This window comes from Aptenodytes forsteri, unplaced genomic scaffold (assembly GCF_000699145.1).
Source record: "Aptenodytes forsteri isolate BGI_AS27 unplaced genomic scaffold, ASM69914v1 Scaffold193, whole genome shotgun sequence".
NCBI lineage: Eukaryota > Metazoa > Chordata > Aves > Sphenisciformes > Spheniscidae > Aptenodytes > Aptenodytes forsteri.
The window spans coordinates 3,184,477-3,195,376 of record NW_008795405.1 but is presented as its reverse complement, the minus strand read 5'-3'; the positions used below and the strand labels follow the sequence as shown (position 1 = coordinate 3,195,376).

The following is a 10,900-nucleotide window of genomic DNA, read 5'->3' as shown; positions in this document are numbered from 1 at the left end:
TCTTGTCATTGCAAGGGGTGGCAGAGTTGTTGACTGTTGGCTCTTGCAAGACCCACGGGACCTAACAAGGGTTGGGATTATGCTCTCTTCTGTGAGACACTAGCTCTTACTGTTTGTATCCATGGCACTGATGATTATGCTGTAGCTCTGAGGCAGCTGCAAGGACAAGCAGGCCGGCTAGGTTAGTAGCACACTGTGTATACTGGTTCCCTGATGCTTTCTGTAGATGGTAGAAAGAAGAAGCCCCTGTGAGGAGTCCAGAATTGGCTCAATGCCTCACAGTTGTTTATCGCCACATTCCCCAACCCAAAGCCATACAAAGGGGACTTCTGATAGTTATGGATGCTTCTGCTTTAATCTGCTTCATGGAGATACATCAGATAGAAAAAACATAGTCAGAAGTAGCTGCAAGCTTTCCAGCACAGGCATAGCTCCTGTAAGTCATCCAGGCTACTTCCAGGTCCTCTGTCCTTCTTCCCACCCAGATGAAAGTGAGACAATAGTACTAGGGCTTCCTGCTGGCACTGAAGTTCTACTCAAGCTGTAGCTGTTGTCCTCTTTGACAACTGCAGCTTACTTGATTTAATGAGTAGAAGGGCTTCAAGCTCGCAGCTCTGCTGGAGTATCTGGCTGCTGGGATGGGTGGCTTACTTTGAATGCCTCTAACTCCAGGAGAGCTTTGTTTATTCTGGTTATTGTGGGATACGGACCCATGTCCACTCTGAATCTGCAAAATGAAAAGAATTTGCGAGGTACTATGAGGCGGACAGCCAGTGCAGCAGTGAGCAGAAGGGCAGAGCAGTGTGCTGTGCCTGCCCAGTATGGGAGAATCTCACAAGATGGGGTACATTTGCATTAAGAGAAAAGGTTCATCCTTGTAGGTTTAAAAACAAATACTAGAGGAAAGGTTAGTTAGTTCCTCCATCTTCACTAGGCTTTTACATAGTGTGCAACACAGGGTAAGAAGGCCCTATGCTTTTCCTGGCATCATGCAGCCACTACTTGCATAGGTTTAAGGCTTTCAACAAATATAGTCAAATTAATCTTTTCCCCCTGTGTACAGTGTAAATATAGGACAAACAGGGAGGGAGGACGTGGAGTGCGGGCAACCTTAGCTTTTCTAAGGATATAGATCAAGTTTCCTCAAGGGGCCTCTGAGAAGAGAGCGCAACTCCTTATTTCCAAGAGCTTCCAAAAAAGACAATATTTATGACATAGGAAAGCTCATGCAGAGAAGAATCCATAACTGGATAAGGCAGGTAGGAGGGATGCTTTCCTAAAAGGCACAAGGAGCAGCAGAAGGTAAGCTCTGACAGCCCAGCACAAGGAGTAGGTGCCCTTGAAGAGCGCCTCAAGCTTAGCCTTAATTACCTTTCAGCATTGGAAACTTGCGGCACCAAGCACAGATCGGCCATGGAAACCTGCAAATGTAGCAGAGAAAAGGGGTCAAAGTAACTCAGAGCCTGTCCCATCACACTTCACTGTGGTGGCAGGTTTTGAGAGCAGGATAGAAATTATTTTATCAGCCAGTACAGAGGAGTTGTCACAACAATCACATTCTTTAATCCAGCATTGATAATATGACAATGGTACAAGGAAAGGAACTCCATAGCAGTCACTAGTAGAAGAAGCCAGCAGCCTTTAGGGAGCTTCATATTTACCAGCTGATCATGACAACCTCAAGGACACAGTGCTTCTATGGCAGCTGCCTCAGAGCAAACAAGTCTGCTGGCAAGCTGCAGAGGGCAGTGATAGAGGGAGGGGGAGTTTGCGTGGCTGGGAAAGAGATAAGTAAATTTTGCTTGTTTGCATTGCAGGCGTATCAAGCAGCTCCTGCCAATGTCAAGACCTGATATGTGATAGGGCCTTTGCACACAGGCTCAGGGACTTGCAATCTGAAAAGAAGACTCAAGGACAATACGGCTAGCTGCCTATCCACACAGAGGCAGCTGCCACCACCCCACTCCCCAGGTCACAAAGCCCTGGGTGCCTTTCAGAGCACACATTACTCTCCAGCATAAGATCTTGTAACTAGCCTTTGCCCACCAAGGGCTCCAGTTCCATAAGGCTCCTACTAGACAATCCTCTGCATCACAGGATATTGCAGGAGCCTTCCTTTTTTCTCAGGCTTTTATAGGAAAGATCCAATTGCCTCCCAAACAGGACTACTGCCTGAGTGGCCTCTAGCTTGGTAAGGGTCAGAACAGCTTGTATGTGAGCTCTCTGAAATCTGTTAATGTTAAAATTGGACAAACAGAGATGAAAAATACAATACAACTTGGTTAAAGGTTCCACAGAGCAGAGCTAAGAAGTGAACCTGTGTTTCTTCAGCCAAGCTTTGCCCCTATGACAGGTCACTTTGAACTCCAAATCTCTTAAAGATGAAATATATATAATCTGTTTCCACATCCTCTAGTAGCATCCAGATCCTAGATACAGCTGCAGAATCTGGCCATCAGCAGGTTATAGGCAGGGAGAAGTAAACATCTCCATAACTATTTGCAATTCAGTAATACAGGTTGCCCAGAGAGGTGGTGGATGCCCCATCCCTGGAAACATTCAAGGTCAGGTTGGACGGGGCTCTGAGCAACCTGATCTAGTTGAAGATGTCCCTGCCCATGGCAGGGGGGTTGGACTAGATGACCTTTAGAGGTCCTTTCCAACCCAAACCTTTCTATGATTCTATGATAATGGCCTAAGTAGGATCCATGCAGCTGTTTTTCTTTTGGTGAAGACACTGCATGTAACTCCAAGCACAAGATGGGGTTGTGCTATGTCTCCACAACTAATTTCCTTTCCTATTTTATGGAATATACTGGGGTTTTCCGTTCTCCAATGGTACAGGACAAGGGGGAATGGCTTTAAACTAAAGGGGGTAGATTTAGACTAGCTAGAAGGAAGAAATGTTTTACGCTGAGGGTGGTGAAACAGTGGCACAGGTTGCCCAGAGAGGTGGTGGATGCCCCATCCCTGGAAACATTCAAGGTCAGGTTGGACGGGGCTCTGAGCAACCTGATCTAGTTGAAGATGTCCCTGCCCATGGCAGGGGGGTTGGACTAGATGACCTTTAGAGGTCCTTTCCAACCCAAACCTTTCTATGATTCTATGATAATGGCCTAAGTAGGATCCATGCAGCTGTTTTTCTTTTGGTGAAGACACTGCATGTAACTCCAAGCACAAGATGGGGTTGTGCTATGTCTCCACAACTAATTTCCTTTCCTATTTTATGGAATATACTGGGGTTTTCCGTTCTCCAATGGTACACAACACTCTCTCAGATACTTACTTCATCCCCCACAGAGTAGCGCCCAGCAGTGTGCTGCAGAATCTGCTCCAGCGCTGTCAAGAGAGGTGGTACACTGGAGTGAGGCATTGGAAACTGATTTGAAAGGGACACCAAAGACCTTTTAGACTGGGGATTATGAACAAGGGCATTTTGACCCTGAGCTGAGTATGAAAAAGGAGCAATTTGGGACAGAACCTAGAAGAAACAGAAATCTTACAACAGCGTAGTTATGGGAGTCTTTAGGGTCCTTCAGCTTTTTGGGACCCAGGGTGATTTCAGATGCTTCAGGTAATGCACCTGAAATACTAAGAGGACAATGTAGAGATATGTGAGTGGGGAGGGGAAAAATGCAAAGGATCAGTCAGTTCGCGTCTGTCCAGAAGTAAAGATGGGCCTGCCATTCCAGCACATGGGGGAAAGGGTTTTGAGGAAACAAAAAGCACCCTATTTCTCCCAGGGAGGTAAAGAAATACTCTGCTACTTGCTAGATTCTGTGGGAGTTTGCCATCAGATCTCTTTTGTCTGATTACAAAAGCATATAAATATAGATTGATAGAACTTTAAAGCAAAAGGCACTAGTTTGGGAGTAGCTGGGTGGAAAGGAGAAGTGCTATCAGCCCTCACGCTTCAGGGTGAATCAACTGCTGCTGTGTACAGGATGGCCCCTCCTCTTCCATGCGCAGCAGTGGAAGCGCCCTGTGGACAGCATCTTTCCTCCGAGACCCTGGAGAGCTACCAGTCCCAGACAAGGCACCCTAGGCAGGAAGAGCATTTTCTCTGCCAGCAGGGCAGTACCCCAGCACGTCAGCCTAGGGAGATCTGTTCTGCTTGAAGAGGTGCTGTGTTTCAAAGGGTCGGTCAAAGTGCTGATCATTTTGTATGTGGGACGCACCTTGAAAGCCAGATGCAATGCAGTTCTGAGCCCATTCCATTTTTTTCTCCCCCATTTGTCTCAGGACACTCAGGTTCTGCGAAGGCAAGCAATCTCCAGGTTAGGTTGACCGCTGCTGGCTGGATCTTGCCTACTGCCTCATCCAGTGGGGGAGAGGGGAGATAAGGAGTTTCCAAGCCTGAACTCCCAGCCTGAGTTCAGCCTGCTGGGTCAGCCCTGACCTCACCCTCACCGAATCATGCACCCTGCTGTATCTCTCTCAGGACTGTCCTTCTGTAACAGCTGCCAGGGTATCCCTTTGCCCCTGCCCTTTGGGTTGCTCAGTTGTCTTCCTCCTAAAACATCCTAGACCCAGCAGTGAAACCATATGGGTTCAGCTGTTTCTGGAAAGAACCCTGGGGTGCTACAGGATTTTCTTTGTAGGAAATACTGTATTGTTGCCATTGGCAGATCAGGCAGAGGCTAAGCAGAGATTTCATCTGCTACACACAGTCTTAAGGTCTGCCACTCTATTGGCTGGCAACAATTTAAAGAGACTGAGCTTTTCAGAGATACAGACTCCTGGAAACCCATCCTGGTTTTCTTATTTGCATGGATGTGACAAGGCAATACCTGGAGTGGCTGAATGCCGGAGACAATGTGATCGGCGATCATTCTGACTTGGGCTCTCTTCTTCGGATCTTGGGGCAGGAGTCTGGGGTTAGGACGCGTGTCTTCTAGGTAATGAATTATAGCTAGCTGTAATGAACAAAGAGATAAGGGGAGGTTATTGGAGAGCCAAGGAAAAGTTCACATCCTGAACACCTGGGAAAGAGAATACAACACCTGATCCAAGAGAATACAACAGCTTTTGAATGAAGTTTGTTACCAATCCGAGCAACAGAATATCCCCTTCGATGTCTGCTTGGGACCTTGTTGTCATTTAGCCTAGCTGTAATTTCAGGCAAACCGTGGCACAGCCGTCTAAGTCAGACTACAAACTGCTCAGTGAAAGGTGGAGTTATGAACCAAAGCCGAATTGAGCTATTGATTTATCCTTGACAACAGTTTCCCAGCAGAGGCTATGTGCTATTTCTGCCCCCAAGTGGGATTGTTTATCACAAATACCATCTCTTTTCCAATGCACAGATGAGAGCTCTGGGGGAAAAGATGGGGCAAAGCCATCCCCTCCAGACTGGGCAGGCTGGAGTGAATGGTTAACAGGGATGTGGCTGGTAACTCACCGACTGAGAAAGGGTGATGCCATCAATTTTCAAGGCTGGGACTTGCTGCATTGGATTCACTGCCTTGAATTCAGCAGAAAACTGCGGAAACAAACCTGAGATTACTGCAACAAGAAATTCTTCTTCCTTGTTTTCTTCCCCTAGAATCCAGTTACCAAATTATATTATTTTTTTTACCTGGCTTTTCCCTCTACCTCAATGCTAATATTTGCAGTAAGTTATGCTGTACTATTAGCCTACAGCAAGCTCTCACTGGGGCTCAGGGATCCCTGCATCCAGGGCCGGACTGCCTTACCTCTTGATAAACCATCAATACAAAGCCCAGGATGGGTGGTACTGCAGCAGTGTCACTATTACTGTTCTAGTTCTCCAACTCCGTCTTAGCCCATATTGGTACATCAAGCCGGTGGTACTACTAGGTGCACAACTCCCCGCTATGGCCCCCCAAATAAGTTCTCAGTGAAGATCTCTTCTGGCAACCCACCCTGTCTTTGGCAGGCCCTTTGCAGCCCCTTGCTATATCATTTAGCATCTTTTGGGAACACACCCCCTGCCACACACACACTTTCTGGTGCTAATTGTATGAGGTCGAGTCTGTGTTTAAATTGCATTGCAGCTTCTCTGAAGTCTGTGTGCCAGGTATGTTCAGTTATATCATGCTAAGCAGGAGCAAAAGATCTTCAGCCTTATGAAATTCAGTCACAGATGTTTAAGAGAGGAAAAAACCTTTAGTCTCCTGCAGTCATCTTCTCCCTCTGTCTTGCATGCCAGGGAGTACTGGCTGAAAGCAACTATTAATTACACAGAAGCGGTGAGGAATTCAGTGACTTTGCCTGTGAACTTTCTAGTACTAATCCCAATTGTTCCAATGATCCCCAAGTTCAGTACCCCTGGAGAGAGCAATGGTAGCTGTATCCTTACCTGCTGCCCCCCGTCCTTCAGGAGGTTCACTGGCACCAGGTCATAGGAGATCCCTTTCAGAGCCAGTGCTAGGGAGAGCAGAGTGTACAGCTTCAGACAGGCACACTGAGACCATTTTCATTGGTAATGAGCTCAGGGAAACGTTGCCATCTCCATTTGAAAAAAGAATGGCTTTAAAACCAAAAAAGACCCTATCCCTCAAGAAAGGTGGCCTGAATCCACCGAGAAGGTAGTGCTCTGGCAAATGAAGGACCAAAGCACTAAAGATCAGTCCTGGCAAAAACACTTCATTTTCAAAATAAGCTCTGCCACTCTTTGCAGCACAGCCCCTCCTGATTTGGCTTATAGAGGGCAGGGGGCCCTGTGCTCACCTGCAAAACCTTGCTTAAGACTGCCTCAGTTCAAGTAGGGACCATTCCCAGCCCTGCTTAGCTCTCAAGACCTGGGCAGACCAGAGTGTGAGGCAGTATCCACGTAAAAACAGAGTGTAAAGCCCCTCTAGATAATGTGGAAGAAACAGCCATCTGCATCATGTTAGCTTTACAAAGCTGCAGGCTGAGCAAAACCCTCCTGTCCATTCCTCTCCCTTCCCCCTGCTCCAGGTAAGCTGTGGTATTCCCTTCCCTCCCACCGGGGAAATACGTCACTGTTCCAGGTTCACGTTTGCTGATCTCTTGTCTTAATAAGTGACTGATTAATTGGGTTAGTGAAGGGGAGGATGCTGCAGTAACACCAAAACAATAAAAGAGGGATCAACACTAGATCTTACCGATTCTCACTCTCCAAGAGCAGGAACTTCGGAAATAGCTATAAAGTATCGGCTGAGAAAAGAATGAGAGAAAGTGGTTATATGGTGGGAATGCCAGAGTGTTGCAAGGAGAACAATGCATGAACAGAAGGCATTTCAGAAACTGTAAGACAGGGACGAGCAACATTTGGGGGAGAGAGGGCTCCTTTCTGAAAGTGACAGTTCCTGGTTTTGGGTGTACAGGTAGTATCGCTGTCTTTCATGCTGGCCCTCTGAATATTTAGTTGCACCTGATGTTTCCAGCAATGCACAAGTGAGTTTAAAATTATCCCCTACAAAGCTTCCCTCTTTGTCCCTATCAGATGTTGCTAACTTCTATCCCATCTTAGATTTTTGAAACAAATTCCCCGCTGATTGGGCTGAGCACCTGCACCGGGTATTTGCGTGGCATGAAATAGCTTTTCCAGCCATGGAAGGCAGGGCCAGGCCTCTTTCCAAACAAGAAGAGCTTCTGCTGTTTGAGATGAAGGCCAAGAGGGCAGACAATTCATCTCTATCTGAACTCTAGCACCAAGGCAGCTTTCCCAGACGCTTCCACCCCGTCCAAGCTCTCACCTTTTCAGATGCCATGGTCAGTGTGTGCACTCTACTCCAGGAAATAAAAACAACCTCTTCACTTTCCCTTTTAACTCAGCTGGGACGGGGGAAGGCTTCTCTCCTAAAGCCAATGAGAAAAGGACTATGCCCCCAAATCTGTGCCCAGGACACAAAAACCAGCCAGTCAGATTCAATCCTGAGCAACTGCAGTCAGCTGCATTCACATCCCTGTGTGTTGTGCTGCAGCCCCAGCCCTGATATCAGAACCATTAACCACCTTTGAGGTTGGAAGCACATTTAGCAACCATCCTTATTTCCCTAGTTTTTTGTCCAGAAATAAATAAGATATCTAGAGAGCCTGTCAGGCTCTCAGCAGTTGCCAATGCAGAAATATATAGAACAAAACAAGGAAACTGAAGCCATGTGCAGAATTTCTGTTTCACTAGGGAACGACTGCCAGCTCCCTGGACAGGGGCTGCCTTTGTGGGGAGGTCCCTTAGGGTCCTCCTGGAGCCCTCCTCCCATCAGTACCAGCCGGTGCAGAGGGTTTTCTACGTTGCAGGCCTGGGATAGGCTGCTACTCTGCTCCTGGGCCAACTTTGTGCAAAATACGAAGCTCGCTTTTTTGTGTTACAGTCTTTTCTTTCCACACAGGAAATTGGTACTCATGCGTGTCTCTAAATAAACCCATAATCATGTCTCTCCTTCCTTCCATTGATCCCATGGCATGCCAGGGATGTCTCCGTCTCTCCACCCTCCCAAAATGCATAGAAATTATACCAGAGACTGACAGCAAGGCAGAAAATGGCAGGGATTGGTTCACTGACACACAATCTGTCAACAGAAAACCAGAGAGACCCTGAGGATCTCTGTGCTCCAGTCCTCTTTGTAAACTTGATGCTTCTCTTACAGTTTAGATTGGTTCAAATATCTTCAAATGAGGTATGCATTTGATTAAATTACTCTAGTCAAAATTTACTGGAGAAATGGTTTATAAGTGAGGAGGGAAGTGATGGCAGTATTGGCAACACTTGTGGACAAAGTATTTACTGATTTTCTCAAATTCTCTGCTTCTGGAATCAGGGCATTAGAAATCTCAGCTACGCTTTTTTTTTCAAATGTCTAGCCTGCCGGGTTGCAGGGAAAGAAACAGAAACTATGACTTCAAAAGAGAAACATACAGCATTCACGATGTACTATTTTTACTTGTTTTTCCTGAGGACCTTGATAATTTTTTGGCTCAGAAATTCATGTCCTTCACCACATCTGTTTTGGGCTCTGGCCTCTCAGCTGGCAGAGACACCTCTCCTGATCCTCTCTACAGTTCTTTGTTGTTTTTGCAGCCTGCGCTACAATTTGTAATAAACTGTGCTAAGCTAATTGCTTCACTCTAGAATTTCAAGGCCCTGGGGGATTTCACCAAAAAGAACATGGAAAACAACCCATCCCTCAGCTGGGAACTGTGTCTCCAGAGGCTGGGGCCTGGAGTGATCTCTTAAGTTCATGCTGTTTTGCTCCCAGCAGCAGGGCAGATCACAGGCAAAACAATCAGCTACGTAAAGACTAGAGACAGCAGGAGTGTTTTCTCTTCAGTGGACAGGTCCCAGAATGGCATTATATCTAGTCTTCCTCAGAGGAAAAGCTCAGCATGGGCGAGGGAAGTAGCAGGGAAGAACTGCCTCCATTTACAACCCCGGGGGGTACAATCCCCATAAGCTGCAGGTTAGATCAGTGGGAGCTGGGAGGATAGCAAGAGGACAACATTTGCTTGATGTCTACTGAGACTTCTGTTTTGGTTCTGTTTTCATTTCCAGCATCAGTGGTGCAGTGAGGAAAGTTTGGGCTTAAATCCTAATCCAGAGTAAAAATCTGGACAGTGCATTTCACTGTTTAGGAATGTCCTGGTTTCGGTTGGGATAGACTTAATTTCCTTCTTAGTAGCTGGTACAGTGCTGTGTTTTGGATTTAGTATGAGAACAATGTTGATAACACACCGATGTTTTAGTTGTTGCTAGGTAATGCTTACACTAGTCAAGGACTTTTCAGCTTCTCATGCTCTACCAACTGAGAAGGCTGGATGTGCACAAGATGTTGGGAGCAGGCACAGCCAGAACAGCTGACCCAAACTGGCCAAAGAAAGGCTGGCTGGGCATCGATCGGCGGGGTGGTGAGCAATTGTACTGTGCATCACTTGCTTTGTGTATTATTATTATTACATTATTGTTGTTGTTGTTGTTACTATTTTATTTCAATTATTAAACTGTGTTTATCTCAACCCACGAGTTTTTCTCACTTCTACTCTTCCAATTCTCTCCCCCATCCCACTGGGGGTGGAGGGGGAGGAGTAAGCGAGTGGCTGCGTGGTACTCAGTTGCCGACTGAGGTTAAACCACGACAAGGAAGATGAAAGAGACACCCCAAACTTTGTGTGTTGAGCTCTCAGGTTTCCAAGCCTGTCTGCTTCAGTATGGTCTCCTCTGGATACCACCTCTTTCCAGGCTATATTCGGGATGCACTTGGAAAGGCAGAGTCTTTCACGTGTTTCTTGAGACCCATCACTCCAAGCAGCCTGCACACACGGACTGATGCTGAGCAGCTGCCCATGTGGGACACGAGAGAGAAAAATGCTCCTTGGAGGCTTGTGTAGGGGAAACCTCAGTGTCTGACAGGCACCACTTGTATTCTGCTGGGTTAAAATGTAAAGGTATAAGCAGAAGGAACAGGTTTGCTCCTAAACTCTCAGTATCTCTGCAGCAGGCATTGGTGTTAACAGCTCACACGGATAAACTATCTTAAGTAAACACTACCACTGCTTTGAAAGGCATTAGTTTTATTTAGCACGGACGCAAATTCCTAGCTCTCCACTGAGACAGAGACGTGGGTGCAGGCCGGGGCAGCAGAAATCTATTTAAGAGACGCCGTGCACCGGGGTGCAGTCCTCTCGGTCACCACCATCCCGGCTTTTCCGGGGAGCCCAGGGCACCGGAAGCTGATTTAGGCCGCGATCCCAGCCAGCGGCCGCGGCCGGCGGCAAGGCCAAACCGAGCGAGGCGGAGAGCCGCCGCCCCAAGCCCCGCTCCCTCCAGCTCTGACGACGCCATCTCCCCCCGCTCCCCTCCCGCCCGGCGCGGACGCTCCGCAGGGAGAGCGCGGAGCCAGCACCGCGTACCTTGGCCGCGGCAGAGCTCATCCCGCGCCGCGACCCTCCGTGGGGGCTGCAGTGTCAGCCCCGT

At 47.5% G+C, this 10,900-nt stretch overlaps 1 protein-coding gene across 2 annotated transcripts; it reads right to left on the bottom strand.

The window, feature by feature from the left end:
* Positions 1 to 338: 338 nt before the first annotated feature.
* GSTZ1 (glutathione S-transferase zeta 1) lies at positions 339 to 10,900 on the bottom strand. 2 transcript variants are annotated; one of them, XM_009280735.1, is made up of 9 exons: positions 10,837 to 10,900; positions 7,092 to 7,143; positions 6,323 to 6,390; positions 5,402 to 5,482; positions 4,791 to 4,916; positions 4,179 to 4,254; positions 3,287 to 3,339; positions 1,372 to 1,421; positions 339 to 727 (listed from the first exon to the last, which is right to left on the bottom strand). In XM_009280735.1, the coding sequence occupies exons 1-9, from the start codon at positions 10,855 to 10,857 to the stop codon at positions 601 to 603; spliced, it is 654 nt and encodes a 217-aa protein (XP_009279010.1). In that variant the 5' UTR covers positions 10,858 to 10,900; the 3' UTR covers positions 339 to 600. The 2 variants fall into 2 exon arrangements, with proteins under 2 accessions (XP_009279010.1, XP_009279011.1); XM_009280736.1 differs by lacking the exon at positions 6,323 to 6,390 and having other exon boundaries at positions 10,837 to 10,876.